Here is a 23,529-nt window from a genome sequence, read left to right as displayed (position 1 = left end):
ATCACACTATAAACAGGAAAATATTTAGGTATAAGTCTGACAGAATAACTGCAGATCTGTATGCTAAAAACTATAACACTGGGGGCGCCTAGCTGGCTCAGTCAGTGGAACAATTGAGTCTTGCTCTTGGGCCTGAGTTTGAGCCCCATGATGGGTATGGAAGTTACTCAAAAAAAAAAAAAAAAAAAAGTAATTAATTAAATTTAAAAATTAGGGGCACCTGGGTGGCTCAGTGGGTTAAGCCTCTGCCTTCAGCTCAGGTAATGATCTCAGGGTCCTGGGATCGAGCCCCACATCGGGCTCCCTGCTCATTAGGGAGCCTGCTTCTCTCTCTCTCTCTCTGCCGCTCCCCTTCATTTGCTCCCTCTCTCTCTGTCAAATAAACAAAATCTTAAAAAAATAAATAAATAAATAAAAATAAAAATAAAAAAATTTAATTTAATTTAAAAATTAAAAAACTACCACACTGATAAAAGAAATCAAAGACCGGAAAAAAATGGGAGATATATTATACTCATGGATTAGAAAATACAATGTTTTTAAGATGTCAATTCTCCCCAAATTAATCTATAGATTCAACTCAATCAGAGTCTCAGCATGATTTTTTGTGCAGACATTGACATTCTGATTCTAAAGTTTTTATAGAAAAGCAAAGGAACTAGTTTAACCAAGACACATTTGAAAAATTAGAACAAACTTAGAAGGACTTCACCATCTGATGTCAAGATTTGCTGTAAAGATATAGTCATCAAGACAAGGTTGTATTGGGGGCACCTGAGTGGCTCTCTGCCTGCCTCTCTGCCTACTTGTGATCTCTGCCTATCAAATAGATAAATACAATCTTTTTTTTTTTAAGATTTTATTTATTTATTTGACAGGCAGAGAAGCAGGCAGAGAGAGAAAGGAGGAAGCAGGCTCCCTGCTGAGCAGAGAGCCCAATGTGGGGCTCGATTCCACCACCCTGGGATCATGACCTGAGCTGAAGGCAGAGACTTTAACCCACTGAGCCACCCAGGGGCCCCCTGATAAATACAATCTTTTTTTAAAAAAAAAAAAGAAGGACTTGTATCCGGGGGCCCCTGTCTGGCTCAGTTGGTAGAGTAAGTAACTCTTGATGTTGGGGTCATGAGTTTGAGCCCCAATCTCTAGTTGGGCCTAGAGCTTATTTAAAAACAAAAAATAAAAAAACAGTAACTTGAATCCAGAACATGTAAAGAACCCTCAAAATTCAATAATAAGAAAACTCAACTTAAAAAATAGGCAAAAATTTGAATCATCAGAGAACACATAATAATGGCAAACAAGTATATGAAAAGATGTTTAACATCATCAGCCATGAGGGAATTGCAAATTAAAACCACATAGGGATAGCATTACCTACTTATTAGAACAGTTAAAATAAAAAACTGAAACAAGGGGCACTTGGGTGGCTCAGTGGGTTAAGCCTCTGCCTTCGGCTCAAGTAGTGATCTCAAGGTGCTGGGATCAAGCCCCGCATTGGGCTCTCTGCTCGGCGGGGAGGCTGCTTTCCCCTCTCCCTCCGCCTGCCTCTCTGCCTACTTGTGATCTCTCTCTGTGTCAAATAAATAAATAAAATCTTAAAAAAACAAAACAAAACCGAAACAAAATAAACAGCGTCAAGAGTTGACAAGGAAGGGAAGCAACTGAACTCTCACCCATTATTTTTGGGAATGCAAAAAGGTACAGCTACTTTGAAAAAGAGTTTGGTTATTTCTTAAGTTAAACATACACTTGCCATATGATCCAACCACCCCACTTGCAAGTAATTACACAAGGGGAAAAAAAAAAAAAACTCAGGTTCACACAAAAACCTGTATATAAATGTTTACAGTGTTTTTATTCATATTTCCACACAAACTGAAAATAACCAATATGGCTTTAAAGGAAGGAAGGAAAAAGGAAAGGAAAAGGTGAAGGAAAAAAGTTCACCCAAACAATGGAATACTACTCAGAAATAAAAAGGCACCACATACCAGCAATAGATACACAGAATAACATGATAGCTCTCACATGCATTAGGCTAAGCAAAAGAAGTCAGACCAAAAGGATACACAATTTTTTTTTATATGACATTCTGAAAAAAATCACATGTCAGAAAAATTCAAGGTGAACTACTGAGATAGGAAAGAAAATACACATGATGCTTGAAAAACATGGGGGTTAGGGTGCTGACCCCCTGTGCAGTTGAAAACCCGCATATAACTTTTGGCTCCTCCAAAACTTAACTACGAATAGCCTACCATTAATCAGAAGCCTTACTGATAACATAAAGTCTTTTAACAAATATTTTGTATGTTTTACGTACTATATACTGTATTCTTACAATTAAGTAAGCCAGAGAAAAGATTAAAGAAGGGGAAACACATTTACGGTACTGTATTTTTAAAAACCCACATATAAGTGGACCCGCAGAGTTCAAACCTGTGCTGTTCGAGAGTCAACCATACTGGTCTTCTATGCACACTTACTTTAAATCTCATACTTCAAAATTTTCCATTTTAGGTTTGCGTTTTAAAATGTATACAGTAAATCAGTGCAATAGTACATGCTTATCTTCCCCCGCCAAGAGGATGGGTCATCAAAAAAGAGAAGAAACCAGGGCGTCTGGGTGGCTCAGTGGGTTAAAGCTTCTGCCTTCAGCTCAGGTCATGATCCCAGGGTCGTGGGATGGAGCCCCATATCAGGTCCTCTGCTCAGCAGGGAGCCTGGTTTCTCCTCTCTCTCTCTGCCTACTTATGATCTCTGTCAAATAAATAAATAAAATCTTTTAAAAAATTTCTCTCTCCTATTTTGCAATAAGACCCCACAATACTCATACATAACATTGGCCACCACCCTATAACACCATTCATTATGCCTATGTGCACATCCCAGGGAGGAGAGTATAATCACTCTAGATAAAGGACAGTTTTTTTCCTTGACTGAGATCTGAAAAGCTGCTTATTATTTTGTATCTAGTATGAAGTTTGGAAAGTGCCTACTTTTCTATACTACTCTTAGAGTCCAGTAGAGTCCTGACACTTGAAGATTCCACTCACCAATGTAACAGTTGTGATTTCAATCTTTCACAGGTGCCTAAAGTCTTGTGACAAGCAGTAATCTGATTTTGCTGAGTCACAAATCTAAATCAAGCATGTTTCCAGGTGTGAGGACCAAACTGTCTAGCAGGTGAGCGATGCAAGCTGCCTGCCCAATATTTACTCTCACACACCTATACTGTGCATTCTCTGCTTGTTGTTCTTAGGGTCAGGAAAGACTTCTTTCATTTTTTTAGTTCTCCTTTACTGCAGAGATCCTCACCAATTACCTGTAAATTACCTGTACCAATTACTGAAAAGACTCCGTAAATCCAAGTGTCTATCACCTGTTCCTTTTCTCAATTAAAGAACATTAAAAATACAATTACTATCATTTAGAATTTAAGTGGGCTTTAAAAAAGATTGTCATACTTAGAAAGTCTGGAATTCATGCATTATAGTAAATGAATCTTAAGTGGCATTCATGAACAGGGGATTCAATTCACAAACTGCTAAGGATGTGTTCAATGTCAAAGACGTCAAAAGGTATGTTTTAAGAACTTTTCCCAAGACAGAATTCTATGACAATATGAACTATGTTCAGGAAAAAACCCATGAGGCTTCTCCTTTCAGTCCTCCATGTCAACAACGTATCTCAAAGAAGACCCTGTTCTTTGTCTCTCACCCGCAAGAATATCTTCATAAAGTGCATGTACTCCTTCGGGCACGATGACCGCCAGTGCAGTTCCACAGAGAAGGCCAGCTCCCAAAACTGTCACCAGCTTTAGCCGCTCCTGGAAAGAAAATACCAGAAACTGTTGAAAAGATTGATGATCGAATGAGAAAAAGTTTCTGAAGGATCTGTAATCAAGACCGTGAGCTGCTCATTTGTGAGACCAAAATCTACAATGGCTAGTGAACATGAAACAGGGTCAGCTTCATAAAGAATTAATGCCAATTAAAACAAGGAGATGCCACTTATAAATTTACCAGATTGGCAATGATGTGGGAAAATCTGTCTATCGTCCATGATGGGAGAAACAAGCACATTTATCTGAGGCAGCGAGAAATGTCAATTACTACAATGTATGGTGACCGCTATTTGGCAATTTCAATTTAAAGCCTCAAAAATGTGAATTCTTTCATCCAGCAATTTCACTTCTAGAAATTTATCCTAAGAAAGAACTATGCAAAGATGATCACTGCACTAAGAGTGCAAACCTAAAAATATCCTAATCGTCAAAAAAGGAGATTGCGTGACTAAACCATAATACTTCGTCACAGTATAACAACACCCAGCGATTAAACATTATGATTCAGGTCTCTTCACAGATACACAAAGTCATGATGCACTGCTATGAGGAAAAAGCTGGTGGCAAACAATATGCATTGAAAATCTCATATTTGTAATAAAAAGTATACACATAGGTAAAACAAGTGTAAATCAAACATTAACAAATGTTTTGACTTTATAAAACATAAGCATAATATGTAATACACAACTTACAAAAATATTTGTAAGTGAACGACAATGAATATGTATTACTCATATAATAAAAAATATGCTTAATTAATACAGTACTAAAATGTTTTATGGATGTCTTTCAAAAACTGCTTTACTGAGGTGTGACTGGAATCCAAAAGCTGTAAATATTTAATGTATACAACTTGATGTGTACAGAGATAAGTATATATCTGTGAAACTATCATTACAATCAATGCCATTAGTGATTTATAGTTTTGATCTGAGCTAATCTCAATTTTTTTCTTACTACCCAAATTTCTTTGAGAGACTGCCTCCTGACATATGAGATATAAAAGATTACATTTCAAAGTTTCTTGAAGTAGTGGTGTACCCTATATGGCTTCCTGGAGTCTTAGCGGTATGAAAAATGATCCTAAAAACTAAAAGGGGGAAATTTTGTACTTTAAGAAAAAGTTTCCGTAACTAATGGAGTATCATGTACTTCACATTTCTGTTTTAGTATTAAGAGGTTAGCAAAAATAACAATGGCTGTATTATCTCTGACATACTACTGAACTTGTGACTCTGAGGCTAGGGGATAAGTATATAATATACACATACATACATATATGCTGTCTCTATGGGAAAATGGTTTCTTAGCTGACAGGCTAGGTGAAGCATTACCACCCCCTCATTTGGGAGAAGAAAGGAATCTGTATCTCATTGTGTGTCTAGTGAAAATGGAGAGACTACAGCTGCAATGTCAGCACCAACTCACACTTGCCATACAGCAAGAGGGGGATTCCTTGCTCCCTAGCACAAAGGCCAGGTCGGTCCTTCCTACATTCAGGATGGCCAATATTAGCTACTTGTAAACAGAGCATTCTGAATGCATCCCGCAGTTGGGGGCACTGGCTCGGGAGGCAGAACTGACTTCACGGTTAATAATTCAGTACTTTAGCTTTACTTCTGTTAAATAAATATTTTTTTACATGTCTTATATGGGAGGCAACAGGACAAAGTGATTGAAAGTGATTGAAGCATGACACCAAACAACTGGCGTTACTATTTTAATATTTAATACTGAGCTATTCTAAGAGCTTTTGTCTTTTACAAGTTACTAAACTCATCAAAGCACTGTTAATCACGGCATTCATTTGAGACCAACTGTCAGAGCATGGAGAACACAAGACAGAAAAGCAGCTCTGTTCTGTGTAAAAGGGGACATGGTATATGACTTAGTCTTCTCATCACTTTCTCTAACGAAGTCATAAAAGTCACCTTTGTTTTATTTATTTATTTATTAATTTAAAAAATTTTTAAAAAGATTTTATTTATTTATTTGCCAGAGAGAGAGAGAGAGTGAGCACAGGCAGGCAGAGTGGCAGCAGAGGCAGAGGGAGAAATAGGCTCCCCGCCAAGCAAGGAGCCCGATGTGGGACTCGATCCCAGGACGCTGGGATCATGACCTGAGCCGAAGGCAGCCGCTTAACCAACTGTGCCACCCAGGCATCCCACCTTTGTTTTAAATGTAAAGTTTTACTCCTGAGGAAGGACAAAAATAATGGTAAACTGAACTGGACTAAGCATACCATTTCACTGTAGGGACTTGGTGTCAGAACTCCAAAATTCAAACTAATGAATAAATTGCTGGGGAAGAAAGCTGTCCTTTCAGCATTTTGACTACGACTATGCTCTACTTTGGGAAATGGAAATGAAAGATGCCCCTACCTTGCAAATTAAGGGAAGATGAGAAGTGATGAAAGGGATGTATTTAAAAGAGAAAGAGCTGAGCACCCTCAACAATCGCTTAGGTGGCAGCTCACATCATAAGCATAAATTAATTCCTGATGGATTATACTTTAATATAAAATCTAGAACACAAAACTTCTAGAAGGGAAGAGTATTTTTGCAATCTTAGTGTTCGTAAAATTTCTTAGCAAGGACATACACAAAAAGAATTGAAAACATTTGCTGATCCACTAAGAAAATGAACAGACCAGCTACATAGTGGAAGAAAATACCCACAACACATCTATCTGTTGTGGATGCTGCGGTGACACTGTCCACATCCATCTCCTCCAGGCTGGAGACACCTGCTCCCCGAGCTGCTGGGAGTGTTGCCTACTGCTGGCTCACAGCTGAGTCCCTCTGAGGACCTGACCTTGGGCCCAAGGGTACCAACTAACCTAAGGCTATATTCCCTCTGACAGGGTAGTCTACATCCCAAGACTAGTCCCTTGCATTGTATGGAAGGAGGTACAAAGCCAGGTCCCCTTGCCTCAATTATGGGTATCTCTCAAGAGCCAGGTGAGCCCGAGGCCTCTATTGTAACCAAATTACAGTTCAACTTCTCCATCTGCTTATCCCTACATACTCTTTCCCACGTGTTATTCCCAAGAGCACTCACCAATAAACTTCCGATGTGCAAATCTCCTTCTCAGAGTCTATTTTCTATGGACTAAGAAACTGATAAGGGCTTGTGAAATATAAAGAACTTCCACAACTTTCTCAACTCAGTAAAAGGTAAACACAAAAAAACAAAAAACCCACACAACAAAAAATGAATAAAATATTGAATAGATACGTCACCAAAGATATATGAATGTATGATATACCCATGAAAAGATGCTCAGCATCGTTACTCACCAGGAAAATGCAAATCTAAACTACAAAATACCTCCTTACCCCCACTAGAATGGCTCAGATTAACGACTGATGACACTAAATGAGAGCAAAGATACAGAACAACTGGAACTCTCCGTGCATTGCTGCCAGGACCATAAAATGATACAATCACTCTGGCAACTATTAGTCTCTTATCAAGTTAAACCAGCAATTCCACTTTTGGTATTTTCCAAGAGAAATAAAAATGTATGTTCACAAAAACACTTGTACAAGAATGTTCACAGAGGTTTATCAATAATAGGCACAATTTGATCAGCTATCCATCAATAGGAGAATAGATACACAAACTGCGGTACACTCATACAGCGGAATACTACTCAGTAACAAAAAGCTGCTACATGGGATGCCTGGGTGGCTCAGTAGGTTAAGCTGCTGCCTTCTGCTCAGGTCATGATCCCAGGGTGCTGGGATCGAGTCCCACATCAGGCTCCTTGTCCAGCAGGGAGCCTGCTTTCCCTCTCTGCCTCTGCCTGCTACTCTGCCTGCTTGTGCTCTCTCTCTGACAATAAATAAAAAAATCTTTTTAAAAATCTTAAAAAAAAAAAAAGTTGCTAGACCGCAACCTGATGAAGTTCAAAAACATTATCCTGATGTTTGAATGAAAGAAGCCTTACACAAAAGAGTTACTTACTGTCTGAGTCCATTTATATGAAGTTTAAAAGCAGGCCAAACTAACCCTTAGCAAAAGAAATCAGAACAGTGGCTGCCTGCAGCAAAATGGGTTAGTGTAAGAACATAGTGGCCAGAGGGATTAACATTAACTAGAAAATGGCACCAAGTTATTTTTTTTAGGATGATGCAAATGTTCTAAATCTTGACTGGAACATGAGGTACATTTTTATACATTTGTTGAAATTCATCAAACTGCATTAAGATAGGTACCTTTTACTCTACAAAACTGCATATGTATAAAAAACCACCTAAGTACTGATTTATTCAGCCACGACCCCTGAAAGCATTCATTTTAGAGCTATTCAATTTTAACAAAGCTTCTTCATGGCAGCTCTTTGAAAACAAGCTCAGAGTCTATGTAGAATACTAAAGATACTTGGAAAATTTTTTCTTAAACAACTCACCTGTCATTCAGACATTCCTTTAAAATCATTCCTCATGGGGCACCTGGGTGGCTCAGTGGGTTAAACCTCTGCCTTTGGCTCAGGTCACGATCTCAGGGTCCTGGCATAAAGCCCCACATCTGGCTCTCTGCTCAGCAGGGCCCCTGCTTCCCCCCTTCCCCCGCCACCGCCTGCCTCTCTGCCTACTTGGGATGTCTCTCTCTCTGTCAAATAAATAAATAAAATCCTTAATAAAATAAAATAAAATAATTCCTCACGAGGGGTGTCTGTATGGCTCAGTTAGTTAAGCAACTGCTTTCAGCACAAGTCATGATCTGGAGTCCTGGATCGAATCCCACATCAGGATCCCTGCTCAGCAGGGAGTCCGCTTCTCCCTCTGACCCTCCCCCTTCTCATGCTCTCTCTCTCAAATAAATAAATCTTTAAAAAAAAAAAAGGCAAAATAAAATCATTCCTCACAATTTTATGTAAAGGACTGCTGGAAAAACCAGAGGTATTCACAATTCTGGACCAACCTACAAATTCACTAGGCACGCACCAGGTGCTTTAGAATATTCTACATTGGCAGGGCACCTGGGTGGCTCAGTGGGTTAAGCCTCTGCCTTTGGCTAGGGTCATGATTGACCTCAGGGTCCTGGGATTGAGCCCTGCACAGCAAGGAGCCTGCTTCCCTTTCTCTCTCTGCCCACTTGTGAACTCTCGCTCTCTGTCAAATAAATAAATAAAATCTTAAAAAAAAAAAAAAAAGAATATTCTACACTGGTGTCATGTGAAGTTCTATAGAGTCAAGATTTAAAAAGCAGGAACAGGGGCGCCTGGGTGGCTCAGAGGGTTAAGCCACTGCCTTTGGCTCAGGTCATGATCTCAGGATCCTGGGATCGAGCCCTATATCGGGCTCTCTGCTCAGCGGGGAGCCTGCTTCCTTCTCTCTCTCTGCCTGCTTGTGATCTCTGTCAAATAAATAAATAAAATCTTAAAAAAAAAAAAAGGCAGGAACAGAGGTGAGTTTTTGAGGCTTGTGTACTACAACATGAAGTTGCAAGTGAAGTAGTACCATGTAAGATAACTAAGGGATACATGCCATCCAGAATAACTTAAGACATCTACGGGCATTAAGAAAAAAACTTTCGGGGAGCCTGCGTGGCTCAGTGGGTTACAGCCTCTGCCTTTGGCTCAGGTCATGATCTCAGGATCCTGGGATTGAGCCCCGCATCGGGCTCTCTACTTGGCAGGGAGCCTGCTTCCCTTCCTCTCTCTCTGCCTGCCTCTCTGCTTACTTGTGATCTCTGTCAAATAAATAAATAAAATCTTTAAAAAATAAAATAAAGGGGCACCTGGGTGGCTCAGTGGGTTAAGCCTCTGTCTTCAGCTCAGGTCATGATCTCAGGGTCCTGGAATCGAACCCCACATTGGGCTCTCTGCTCAGCAGGGTGCCTGCTCCCCCCCTCCCCGCCTCTCTGCCTGCTTGTGATCTCTCTCTCTGTGAAATAAATAAATAAATATTTTTAAAAAATAGAATAAAAATAAAAATAAAAGAAAAAATAAAAGAAAAAACTTTCAGATCCATAAAGTAAAAAAAATTCTCCTAAAATGCTGCCTTATCCAAATTTTTAAAAAGACACAATGAAAATTATTTTCATTTTGTTAATCTTTAGACACATACTTTAAAAAGAGGGATACATTAGCTACCAAAGTTACCAAGACAGAATGCATATTTAAGAACTGGAAGAAAATGTAAAGAATGATCCTCTCTCGATATATAGATGAAGAATCAAAGGTCAAAGGTGAAAAATAATTTGCTTAAGATCCCATGGCTTAGGGGTGCCTGGTTGGCTCAGCGGGTTGGGCCTCTGCCTTTGGCTCAGGTCATAGTCTCAGGGTCCTGGGATCAAGCCCCACATCAGGCCCTCTGCTCAGCAGGGAGCCTGTTTCCCCCTCTCTCTCTGCCTGCCTCTCTGCCTACTTGTGATCTCTCTGTTAAATAAAGAAATAAAAATCTTAAAAAAAAAAAAAAAGATCCCATGGCTTAGATAGGTAATGGTAGGGACATGATTAGATTTGACAATGCACTCTGTTGCCCTACACATTCCAAGACAATGTTTCAACACATAGCACAATATATACAATTCGTTATACAAAATTTATCTCTGAAGAAAGGTAACATTCAATCATACCACCTCTTTAAATATTATGAGCTGGGAAAACCCCTAAACAACATCAAGAGGAAAACCAAAATTCTAAAGCTTCAAGGCAAAGTACGAGGAGGACAAGGTACCAAGCTTTCCTAGCGTTATTTCTTCAATGTAGAAGACTATTCTTTATTCTGAGATTACGTCCTATCTGCTTTTTCATCTTAAAATATCCTTTCTTTTTTTTTTTTTAAAGATTTTATTTATTTATTTGACAGAGAGAGATCACAAGTAGGCAGAGAGGCAGGCAAAGAGAGAGGAGGAAGCAGGCTTCTCACTGAGCAGAGAGCCCGATGCGGGGCTCGATCCCAAGACCCTGGGATCATGACCTGAGCCGAAGGCAGAGGCTTAACCCACTGAACCACTCAGGCGCCCCTTAAAATATCCTTTCTTTTAAAAAAAATGATGGTGACATTGGTTTTTATTTTTAGCATCCTTACTTGGCAAAATTAAAAGCAGGCAATCCTGTGTCAATTTCCCCTAATTTCAAAAATACTACCGGTCTGGGAGACCCAAAAGCCTGGAAACTCCTGATCTTCAGTGTAAACATGAGATCTGTATTATAATACTATAAACAAATTAGAAACAAAGAATTTGAGAAACTGTGAGAGATCCAGGTAAACGTCAGTTAATCATCTACTTTTATAAAACCTCCTTGGAGAAAAGACAGTGTGAGCTAAAATTACTACATTATGTTTAGTTCCTTCTGAAATTAATTAAAGCACATATATTTACCAAATGAAGCAAAACATCCACTGAATACTATGTTTGTCCTTACCCCAAAATTGTAAGTTCCATGAAGGAAAAGAGATTTTTGTTTTTAATTTACTGCTCAATGCTCAACAGTTTATAGGACAGAAACTGCATATAACAAATTCTCCCTAAATATTTACTGAAAGAATGAATTAAATGCCCAGCACCACACAAAGGCACTAGGGACATGGTACCCCCCCCCCCCCATTTCACTGGCTGCAGTATCAACAGATACACAGATGTAGTGGAACCACTTTACACCTGGGAAATAGCCCTAACATATTCCTTACAAGTATAATCATATCAAGAATTTTCAGTGGTTAGCTGCTTTGGAATTTATGCTTTAGCTCAAGGTCTATTCAAGTACATATAATAAAGAACCACAATGTGATTCCACTACAGTAAACATGAAGCAGTGCTGTCATTTGTCTCATTAATGCAAATATCTTAAATGACATCTATTTTTTCTTTCCAAGGAGCTCAGAACATTGCTCAGTTACTACATCTTCAATCTTCAACAAAGCACTATGAAGGTTATTCATCCTCCGTAACTTTTATGAGCTAGGTAAATGTCTACTAACCTTCTCAGAGGGACTAATATTACAGAGGTACCACTTGTAATGACAAAAAGAATCCGTTTTCAAAAGATAAGCATCACTGTCACAGGTTGTAGTTTGTATTTTTACTTTATAAAAATATATTAACTACCTAAATTATTTTAGATGCAATCTGATTTATTTCAAGCACTAAGATGTGGTTCCGGTTATCTGCATAACTGTTTTTTTTTTTTCACAGCTTCACAACTTGAGATTCAATCTCAAAACTATGCATATGTCAAAGTTAATGCTGACAGGTTCGCTTCTTTGCTTATGGTAAGTCACTATAAGTCACTATAAGGATGTATCTGAATGAAGAACTACATATTCCAAGTGTGGTTCAAGATGAAAATGGGGTTCCCAAAGCAATAGTTTCTGTCAGAGAAATGACATATTTGCTCAAAAGAAGCATGGACTCTGCAATGCCATTAACCAATATTTCATTCTATGGTTTCACAGCTGCAGTTTGACTGAGCCAAAGGACTGACCAGATATATTAATTAAAACAACTTGTATTTGGGTGCCTGGGTGGCTCAGTGGTTTAAGCCTCTGCCTTTCGCTCAGGTCATGATCTCAGGGTCCTGGGATTGAGCCCCGCATCAGGCTCTCTGCTCAGCTCTCTCTCTCTGACAAATCAAAATACAAAATCTTGAAGAAAAAAAAAAAGACTGCTCCCTTCAAAGCTCAAGGAACTGAGGGATAAAATATCCTAGGGTGCACAGTAACTCTTGTTCAAGCAACAAAGGCCATCTCCATATTCTTACAAACAAACCTACTTCAAGGCGATCCTTCCTATGCCAATTTAATTGGTATATTACCTGTTATTAACTGTCAGGAACAGGTAATGAAGAAAATTCAAATACGAACTTGCTCTTCAAGGCCCGACAACTGAGACAAGATGCCTAAAAATTTCCTGCCTCTAAGTTGCAGCAGTGACCCTGAGTAAGTTCAGTGTCCTCCTCTGTGAGGGGTACGACCACACTGCTATTATCATGCAGCAGTAGGACATCAGCACACTTAGCACAGAGCAATGCTCATTATCAATTATCTCTAACATCATTAGCAGCATGCAGAAAGGGCTTCCTAAGCCCCTTCTTCACAAGAATAACAAATCAAGCCCCAGATATTTGGATAAAAATTCAGCAAACAATGCTCTGATTTTTGCCATTTTTCCAGTGGCATACAGGCTTCCACTTTCTTAATTCTTTTGACTTAGAGATAATAATTAGCAATACTCTATTAATGCCACTTTCTCCAATTCTGGAAAACAAGACTGATTTTTTTAAAGCGTTTTTTCAAACATAAAAGAGCTAAGCATAAATGGAAATCCCCTTTATGGTGGTTCAGTGTGACTACAAAAACAAATAAAAACCCACTGGGAAAACACTGGCAATTCATACTGTATTATTAATATATAAGATGTTTAATTGACCTGAGAAAATTAAAATAATAAAAATACATTTACCCAGGACTCTGGGGTTCCTCACTCAGTTAAGCATCCAACTCTTGATTTTGGCTCAAGTCATGATCTCAGGGTTGTGAGTCTGAGCCCCACGTGAGGCTCATGCTATGCATGGAGCCTGTTTACGATTCTCTCCCTCCTGGGGCACCTGGGTGGCTCAGTGGGTTAAAGCCTCTGCCTTCGGCTCAGGCCATGATCTCAGGGTTCTAGGATCCAGCCCCGCACAGAGCTCTCTGCTTGGCAGGGAGCCTGCTTCTTCCCTTTTCTCTTTGCCTGCCTCTCTGCCTACTTGTGATCTCTGTCTGTCAAATAAATAAATAAAATCTTTAAAAAAATATTAAAAAAAAAAAAAAGATTCTCTCCCTCCCTCTGTCTCACCCCGCCTAAAATTTTTTTCCTTTATCAAATTAGCGAAGCTTAAAAACCTAGTATTCAGAATGCCTGGGTTCTCAGTCAGTAAAGCGTCTGCCTTCGGATCAGGTCATGATCCTTGGGTCCTAGGATCGAGTCCCACACTCGGCTCCCTCCTCAGCAGGAGCCTGTTTCTCCCTCTCCCTCTGCCAGCTGTTCCCTCTGCTTATATGTTCTCTCTCTCTCTGTCAGATAAATAAATAAAATCTTTAAAAACAAAACAGTATTCAACGTTTGTGAGACTGTGTCATTTGCATTTGTTGGAAAAAATGCATTTTTAAAAAAACTTCATAAAACAGATTGAGAACCTTCTTAAGAACATTTATTTCCTTTGATCTTGTTATTCGACTCCTAAGGACATAATCTGAAATATGTTCATAGCATTAGACACAGAAACATTCATTCAAAACTACTGTCATAGCAAAAATGTGAGAACAAGTTAAATACATAAAAAGAACTTTTATGCATAAAATAACTGAGTGTAATGAAAACATTAAAAAGTGCCCAGAATACATTTTTAGTAATAAAAGAAAATGCTTGGGGCGCCTGGGTGGCTCAGTGGGTTAAAGCCTCTGCCTTCAGCTCAGGTCATGATCCCAGGGTCCTGAGATCAAGCCCCGCATCGGGCTCTCTGTTCAGCAGGGAGCCTGCTTACCTTCCTCTCTCTCTGCCTGCCTCTCTGCCTACTTGTGATCTCTATCAAATAAATAAATAAATATCTTAAAAAAAAAAAAAAGAAAAGAAAAGAAAATGCTTATGTTATACTACCAGGTAAAAGAAGGGAGAACGTAAAATTATACATAAACCACATAATTAACCACATTAAAAAAGCAAATAGAAAAAAAAGAATGGAAAGATATAAAAAATGTTACTAGCAATTCTCACTGGACAGTGAAAGAGTAGATGATTTTATTTTCCTTTTACAGATGAACATATTTTCTAAATTTTCACAAAGAGCCTATTATATAGCCGAGCTTTTTTTTTTTTAATTTGTTCATTTATTTAGAGGCTGTAAAAATAGCGGCTTTGAATTTACTAAACTCACTCTGAACTTAGTTTCCTCATCCATAAGCAGGATAAGAATTCTTCGCTCTCAAGGTTACTGTTAAAATCAACAAAGATCTTGACACATAAATTAATACTGCAGCTATTATTATTATTAATTATTATACTGTGGTTGGATTAGAGAGCACAATGACCTTAATAATGTACACTTGGAGATGTCCTCCACTTTATTAAGTGGTTCTAACAACTGCACTTCAATGTTCTGTAATAATCTGAAATGTTTTCTAGTCTCCCCCTCTTGTCATGTTGTGATGTATTTTCCCCACTTACTTCCCCCAACCCTTCTGGTTTGCAGTTTCTACTGTTCTTTTCTTTTTTATGCCTGTAAGCTAGTCTTTTTTTCTTTCTTTCTTCCTTCAAAATTATTTATTTATTTGTTTGTTTGTTTGTTTATTTATTTAACAGAGCATGCGAGAGAGATCACAAGTAGGCAGAGAGGCAGGCAGAGAGAGGGGAAGCAGGCTCCTGGCTGAGCAGAGAGCCCAATATGGGGCTCGATCCCAGGACCCTGAGATCATGACCTGAGCTGAAGGCACAGACTTAACCCACTAAGCCACCCAGGAACCCAGCTCTTTCTAGTTTTCAAAGGGCTTAGAAACGAGTCTAGCCCAGAGTTCTAGACTGGCAATTCATAAACATGGGTTGTCTGGCCCACACAGTGATCTAAAAATATTTGATTTAGAGCCAAAATATAAAATTCAGAGTATTTCATGTAAAAATCCCGATTTCCAGCTTCTGAAAAGTGGGATGATCTGGCCACACCAAGACTTAGGTCGTCCAATGATACAGGTTGTTCAGATGACCACAGTTTCTTGCCCCTCCCTCCTGACTCCCAGGCACTGACACTCAAGGTCAGCTACCACGTATCATAGCACTTGGAAGTGTTTTATCTTACTCCAGGCCTGATTCACAGTCCAGCCTTAGCAGTTATTGACTTTTATGACCCATTACCTAGTTGTATTAGTCAGGGTCCAATCAAGAAAGAAAAATCATAATTTGAACAGGGGAAGTTTAAAACAGGGGACAGAATTATGAGAAGTTAACTAATAGGACCAAACTCTTAAGAATAGCAGATAAAAGGAGCACCTGCTGTAGGACTGAGGTAAGAGTGGTCAAAGAAGAGGTCCTATGTGTGCGGAGATCTAAACCCTGCTGAAAGGGCATGCCTGGGACTCAATGAAGAGCAGTAAAAGGTTTTGGGACCCATTCTGATGTATGTGGGGTGGGGGTGGGGGGGTCCCCACACCAAGCAATGCTGGGACATCAGCTGGGTGTACCACAATCCAACTTAATTCTAATACTATCTACTCGGAGACATTAGATCCCCACAGGTTAAGGGTTCTATCCTATAAGACTGCCCCCCAGCTTTATAAAAGAGAACTTCAACTGCCTCCATTTTGACCTTGACCTTTCTAACTTACCAAGTTCTTCTTTCCAGCTTATCTCTTACCTGTGGCAAAAGACCCTAGAGGCAAAGCATCCCACAAAGGAAACAAAACTACCCCCTGAAACAGTAATGGCTGCCCTGAGGCAGCAAGACCCTGTATAACTGACCCCAAGGCAATGACTGACCTGGCTACTGCCCACCTGCCCGCACCCACTGAGCTTTGCGCCACATTTTCCTCATATAAACCTGGAAATATTTTCAGTACTTTGGAAAAACCTCTTTGAGACTTTAGTCCAGCTGCCATCTTGGTGTTGACCTCATTGACATAAACTCCTTTCTCATTTCACAATTACTCATCTCTCTGCCTTTGGATTTTGTCAGCAGCTAGTGGCCAAACCTGGTGTGTCTGGGACCCCTCCCCCTTGGAGCCAGGTGCTCAGGCGCCCCTGCACCCCACCTACGTCCAGACGCCAGTGCAAGTCCAGATTGTCACCTATGTTTCTGACCTCCTTTCCTTGGGTTTGATTAATCTGCTACAGTGGCTCAAAGAACTCAAAGAAACATTTTACTTATCAGATTAATTAATTGGTTTATTATGAAAAGGTATAATTCAGATACAGCCGGATAGAAGAGCTGCACAGGGCCAAGTATGGGGAAAGGGCTCAGAGCTTCCATGCCCCTTCCAGGCATAAAATTCTCCCAGCATCTCCATGTGTTCATCAACCTAGAAGTTCTCTGATCCCTGTCTTTCTGGGTTTTTATGAAGGCTTCATTACATAGGCAGGGCTGAATAAATCATTGGCCATTGGCAATTAATTTAACCTCCTGGCCCTCTCCCTTCCAGGTTTGGAATGAAGGTTCCAACCTTCCAATCACATGGTTGGTTCTCCTGGCAACCAGCCTCCAACCTTAGGACCTAGGGGCATTCTAGAAATCATTTCATTCACAAGGCAAAAGACATCTTTATGGCTCTCATCACTTTGGAAATTCCAGGGTTTTAGGACCTCTGTGCCGGAAATAAGGAAGATCAAATCTATATTGATTATAAAGTACAATATTAGAGGCAGAGAAGTTTCTGTGGTGCCACACTGGAGAAACTTGCTAGAAATATGTACTCTTGGCTGCTGGGAAACTGTGTTACAAGGAGAGACACTCCTATCCTATAAAACTACCCAAGGCAGGGTGGTGCCAGTGAGAACTACTGACTGGTGGGTGCTGGAGAAGTATGTGTTTAGCAGGAGCCTCTGGCTTGAAAACCTGCCTGCAGTGCAGGAGCTGGGCCCTGGAGAAGCCTACCTGGCGGCCAGAGAAGCCAAATGTGTGTGTGCAGCAGGCTGCACTGGGGACGCTGGGCACTGGGGAGGCTGGCTGCCTGTGCTTTAAGAATCGTCACCCGAGTCGTTGCCCAGGAGCAAACATGGACCAAGAAGGAAACACCCTTCCTCTTACAATTTCTCTCCAGTATCCTCTAACTGTGCCAGCTGGCAAAGGAAAAATACTTAAAGGGCCCAGATCTGTTTCTGCAGAGTAGTCAATGAAGAGTAAATTTGGAGCTGAAAGGCAATAAATTGATAAATGACACACTAACCTACTAAAATTACCCAAAAAAGACACAGAAGCCAAGTGACACCTAAGAACAGAAGAGAGCAAGTAAAATGCTTGCTCTTCAGGCTACCTATTTAGCTACTCACACACTTTTCTGGTGCTATAAATTAACGAAGTTTCTGGATGGACAAGTTCCACACAAAAGAGGTGCTACCAATATTCTCCTTCATCTCTATTATAATAACTAATATTTATTAAGTATTTACTATGCCAAGAATGTATATCAATTCATTTAATCCTCAAAACAATCCTACAAGATAGATACTTCTATTATCTTCACTTTACAAAAGTTCAAGTAATGTAACCAAGATAACAACAGGCAGCAAATGGCAGAGCCACAATCTGAATTTATGTAATTTAGCTCCAAAATCTATACTTTTCTTCAATTCAATTTCGTTAACATATAGTGTATTACTAGTTTCAGGGGTAGAATTCAGTGATTCATCAGTTGCATATCACATTCATTACATCAAGTGCTCTCCTTAATGTTCATCATCCAATTACCCCTGCCCCCATCTACCTCCCCTCCAGCAACCCTCAGTTTGTCTCCTAGAGTTCAGTGCCTCTTATGGTTTGACTACCTATTTTCATCTTGTTTTGTTTTTCCTTCTTTTCCCCTATATTCATGTTGTTTCTTAAATTCCGCGAGTGAAATCATACGGTATTTGTCTTCCTCTGACAGACTTATTTCACTTAGCATAATACCCTCTAGGTTCATCCCAGAATCTATACTCTTAAATGCAATGCTAAACTGCTTCACTACAAAACTCATTTCATTGTTTAATTTTTTGCTTTTAGCACCCATCTTGTTTCCCCAATTTGCCCTTGTCAAATGCATGAAGAACTCATGAAAGAAACATACAAGGTACAAAAGCCAGGGTATAATTTTTTGGTTACTAGAAAACTGACCCCCTGAGAAATACAGGGCTTGCAATAGATAGTATGATGTACTTATCTATTAGTTAACCATAAGACATCATCACTTAAAAGCCATATAACTGGGGCAGAAGAATTTCCAGAGTAATTGATACTATTTCTATTTTATTTTATTTTAATAAAATTAGACATTCAACATTCTAGAATTCTGTCAAAGGTTTTAAGAAATACCTGTATTTACACTTAGTATTACTACTTGTTACCACGAATTCCAAACTGAGCTATAGAGGATCTTAAACCTTGTTAGCATTCAACAAAGTTGCACTTCTGCAATTAAAGGAAAGGTTAAGCCTGTCACATACAAAAGCATTTCAGAATCCATTTCAGGTCTTCTTCCCTCAAAAAGGATGTGAATTCTTGAACATCACAATTTAGAACTGACTTGACTATGAAGACATCAAGTATGAAATTAATTTTAAATAGTTCAAAATGGGAACTGCTTTAGATTCTAACTTGGCAGGTGTCAATTTAAAGGGCATCTAAGACAAAATCCACTCTTTCTTAAACATTTCAGTGCTATCTGAAGATGGTTTATCTCTGTGGTTTCAATTCTGCTACACTACAAAACACAAGATAGGAGGTTTTACTGTGGAAGGTCAAATGTCAGTGATGTGAAAGATATTTCTAATTTGGGGAGCTAATGGAGATAATGTTAGTCGTGTTAAAGACATTCCTAATTTGGGGAGCTAAGGTGCCAATTTAGATTCATGGTATTTTCATCCTTCTTTACACAAGTCATCAGAAAAAGAAATACCACCTAACAGTCAAGTGCTTTGGACTGGTAATCAAACTGACTTAGTTTCAAATTCCATCCCTACCAGTGTCTACCACACTCTCTCAGCGGGAGTGTGCACATCTGTAAAATGAGATTTAACAGTATCTACCTCAATCTCCTAAAGATTAAATAAGACAATGCACATCAGTGCCTGGCACTACACAGAAGGCACTCAATAAGCTTCTATTATTAGTATTATTAAACAGGTAAGTTTCAGTAACACTTATCCATAGAATATCCTAGGGAAAAGAAAGTTTTTCAGGAAAATATTCAATCAGATTTTATCTGATCCAAATACTTTTATCTAGCAAAGATACTTATTGAAACAATAACCTTATAAAACAACAATCTGGGGCGCCTGGGTGGCTCAGTCATTCGTCTCAGGTCACGATCCCAGGGTCCTGGGATGGAGCCCCACATGGGGCTCCTTGCTCAGCGGGAAGCCTGCTTCTCCCTCTCTTACTCCCCCTGCTTGTGTTCCATCTCTCACTGTGTCTCTCTCTATCAAATAAATAAAATCTTTAAAAAAAAAATAATCTGAGGAAAGGCAAAATTACTGATTGCTTTCCAAACATGGATAAATCAGAATGCAAAGTGTAAAATGCTTGAATTTAGAAATGAAATTCCCAATAGGCACAACATTAACATCTGTTGCACTACCTGAAGAGAATAAAACTTTTAACATACAATGCAAACGCCCTGAAAAATGCAACTGTGTCACATTTATTTCAAAAAGAACCAATTGTTAGAGAAGAGCATACTAACTGAACAAATTTATTCTTCAGACACAAATGTCTGATTTGTTGGTTAACTCAAAGCCCTAAAGATATCTATTACTGAATGAGTCAGTTATCATGGTTAGACACAAAACAAAACTTTTTAACACATGAAAAACAAGACAAGCCTTAAAATGAAAATAAATGAAGAAAAGAAAGGTGAATACAAATAAAAATACTCTAAGGTAGGGAGACTAGAGAAGAAGGCTTGGTCTCTCAAAATGGAACATTCATAGTGAATAGGAATGCCAAGCGCCAAACAAGACGTTTCAGATCCCAACCTGTTGAGAAGTTTCTGGTAACTGGAGAGGGAAATGGAGGAGTTTACCCATTATTAGAAGTCTGTTCCAAAATAAAGGCTTAAAAATTATAATTTTGAACAAAGTTCTAAAAATGAAAATCTTAAAGAGTTTTCATAATTAGTAAGAAGAATAATCCTCAAGATTTTCTGAAGTTCTTATCACATTCCAGAATATATTCTTGCATGCATATTAATTAATTACATCCTCACAACAATCCTATAAGGTTATTTAAAAGAAGAGATTTTGATGTTAAATAGCTTGCTCAAATAGTGACACTGATTTTGAACTACACTATCTGTCCCAGACAGTTCCTGGAATATTCGTGCGTTACTAATATCTTGAATTCTTTATTGAAGTAAGAGCAGCACTACTTTCATCTGCATACCCGTGGGTCCATACTATTTTAACACATGAAGAATGTGGCATTATAATCCAAAATGGTGTGCAACAAGGAAAGTATGAAACTGAGACAAAGTCTTCAAAAAATTTCATAGAATATGAATATTACAATTAGAGGAGTAATAGATAAGAGTATGTCTAGTAAATATAATAACAGGGGTTATTAGTTATTAGTTAGTTAGTTAACAGGGGTTATAGTAACAGACATATAAGAGTATGTCTAGTATATATAATAACAGGGGTAACTGGTGGCTCAATGGGTTAAGCCTCTGCCTTAGCCTCAGGTCATGATCTCAGGATCCATGGGTAGAGCCCCACACTGAGCTCTCTGCTCAGCAGGGAGCCTGCTACCTCACCCCCACACCCACACCTGCCTCCCTGCCTAATTGTTATCTCTGTCAAATAAATAAATAAAATCTTAAAAAATAATAACACTACATTTGAGTTTATAATTTGTATTTTTTCACTTCATTTTCTTAGTATTTAATTTTTATAAATATATTGGTCTGCAATGGAATGGAAATTAAACAAAAACAAGAGCTAGGCATTTACCAGATAGTTGGAGGAGCACTGCCCTAGATCTCTGGTGCAAACAGCTTGCTCTCTGTTACCAGCTCTGTGGCAAAGAGGAGACATGCTCATGTAAGTAACAATCCTTAGATAATCAATCTACAACCACTTTGGCCATGGTTTACATTTTAACTTCATTCATTAATCAGAGTTCCTGCTAAGTGGGGTTAATTCTAGGTAATGTTAAGTTGTAGGCTCTCAACCTACCTAGGTAGCTTTTTCCTTTAGAGTCAAAGACAACTGCTCATTACCAACTGAATCTAACATTGTTAAGATAGTGGTAAGCTAGTAGTTCCAACTCCTTTACCACACGGGACTTCCTTGGTGTAAGGTATGCTTTGGCCTCCTTTACAAGTTCAGTTTTCCTCCTTCCCATAGGCTGAAGAAGAGAGCATCTTGATTATCAGTTACTCGTAAGTGCTTTCAAGAATCAGAGATTTCTTTTCCTCTGTTTCAGCAATCATTTAGGGATAAAGGCAAAGTCACCAGGTCAAAAAACAAGGAAGAAGTTACAAAAGCATCAAGAAAGTTGTTTTGGGTACAAGGAATGTTGAAGAAAGTCACTGAGAGATCAATGTCATGTAAACCTCTTGAGGGTCAGGTATAGCAGGTAGGCACGAACTGCTACAGCAATTTTTGGGTCACTTAATTTTAACTCATTTCTAAATACTAATCCTGCCATAATTAATGGGTTTTTTAAACTCTTATTCCTGCCTCTGGGAAATTCTGAGGGAAAAAGGTATTGAGTGACAAAACAGCAGCTAGATTAAGAACATGAATAAATAGCATATCTTTTCATATACATGAAAGTGAACTGCAAAATAAATTAGATTGGTCTCTTTATTTTATAATAACACTAGTCCCTAAGAAAAGCCAGATTTCCTTAAAAAGTACAGTAGTTTAGCCAATGGAGGAGCTTGGGGTAGAAACTGTTCTAAAGGCAGAAACTGTGCTTCCCAGCCCCCATGAATGAAGTTTACTTTTTACAAAATCATCTCACTAGTTTCATGTTACATCAATTTATAATAGTATAATCTATCTAGAAAAAATGTTTAATTACCAGAAGAGTGCTTAAAATGAGATTAGTTTCTATTAAGAAAAGTTGTGCCTCTCTGATATTGAGAAAGCATCTTCCCTTTACAACTGTCACTACTTCTCAACAGCTGACAGAAATTTGAGAATTTCTTACCTCCGAGAAATTAACAGCCAAGGGAACGATTCCAGCCACGTAACATCCCACCAACATAGCCAGAGACAGCAGACTAATGGAGATGAAATCATCCATTCTGTCCTCCTTTATTTACCCACAGTCACCAGACTACAAATTTTCAGTGGCTTCAAAGGGGCCGGAGGTCCTTAAACGCGTGTGGTGATTCCAAGAGAACAAGTGGACTTGCCAGTTCTTTCGTCCTCCCCACCAGCAGATGTGTTCACGAAACCCCTTTCTCTGGCACGCACCTGGAAATAGCCCCCTTTTGCTGATCTTAGCACCAGAGAGAACTTTCAGCAATCTCAGGTCCCAGCCCCTGCGTTTTCAGAGGCCAGTCTTTGGATTCCCTACGGTTAGCAGTTAAAGGTATGCGGGAGATTTCTTCAGTCTCGGGATGGTGGAAAAATCAGTCCACTCCCTCCACAGACAAAGTCCCAGGTGGAAAAAGAAGAAAACCCAAGCAAACTTGTTCTTTCTCCCGGCGCCCCTCCGTCCCTGGGGCAGTCCCCCTTAGGCTGGGACCAGCCCACCAGTCCCGGGAAACTCTCCTCCGAGTCTAGAATAGGAAAGAGTCCTGCAGCTCTCTAACGATGGGCTCAGGGGTTCAGCAGCGGAGCTGATACAAAGCTGTCTCTGCCCTATATCCGATGCTGCCCATATTACTCCATTCCGCTGGGCCTTGACCCAGAGCCACGGATACTACAGCTGCCATGGCCGCCAAGTGGCACCTCTTCATTACATCCACTTCCGGATTGCTTCACCGCCCCCCTCCTTTAAGAAGAGTACTTCCGGGTTACAACCGACCTATGGCCCGGGATTCTTATGT

General features: G+C 39.3%; 1 protein-coding gene across 1 annotated transcript in view; it reads right to left on the bottom strand.

Annotated features, from left to right (window-relative positions):
* Positions 1-23,458, bottom strand: part of SLC39A9 (solute carrier family 39 member 9) — a 59,293-nt gene extending 35,835 nt beyond the window's left edge. The window contains exons 1-2 of the mRNA XM_004739014.3: positions 22,683-23,458; positions 3,724-3,832 (exon numbers count right to left, since the gene is read on the bottom strand). Of these exons, the coding sequence (XP_004739071.1) occupies positions 3,724-3,832; positions 22,683-22,778 (205 nt within the window). The 5' untranslated portion in view covers positions 22,779-23,458. The remainder of the gene's footprint in view (positions 1-3,723; positions 3,833-22,682) is intronic.
* Positions 23,459-23,529: the final 71 nt, after the last annotated feature.

Source organism: Mustela putorius, unplaced genomic scaffold (genome assembly GCF_011764305.1).
Source record: "Mustela putorius furo isolate JIRA1106 unplaced genomic scaffold, ASM1176430v1.1 tig00000129_pilon_pilon_pilon, whole genome shotgun sequence".
NCBI classification, from domain to species: Eukaryota; Metazoa; Chordata; class Mammalia; order Carnivora; family Mustelidae; genus Mustela; species Mustela putorius.
The sequence above is the reverse complement of the archived record's forward strand: the minus strand, read 5'-3'. Positions and strand labels throughout refer to the sequence as shown.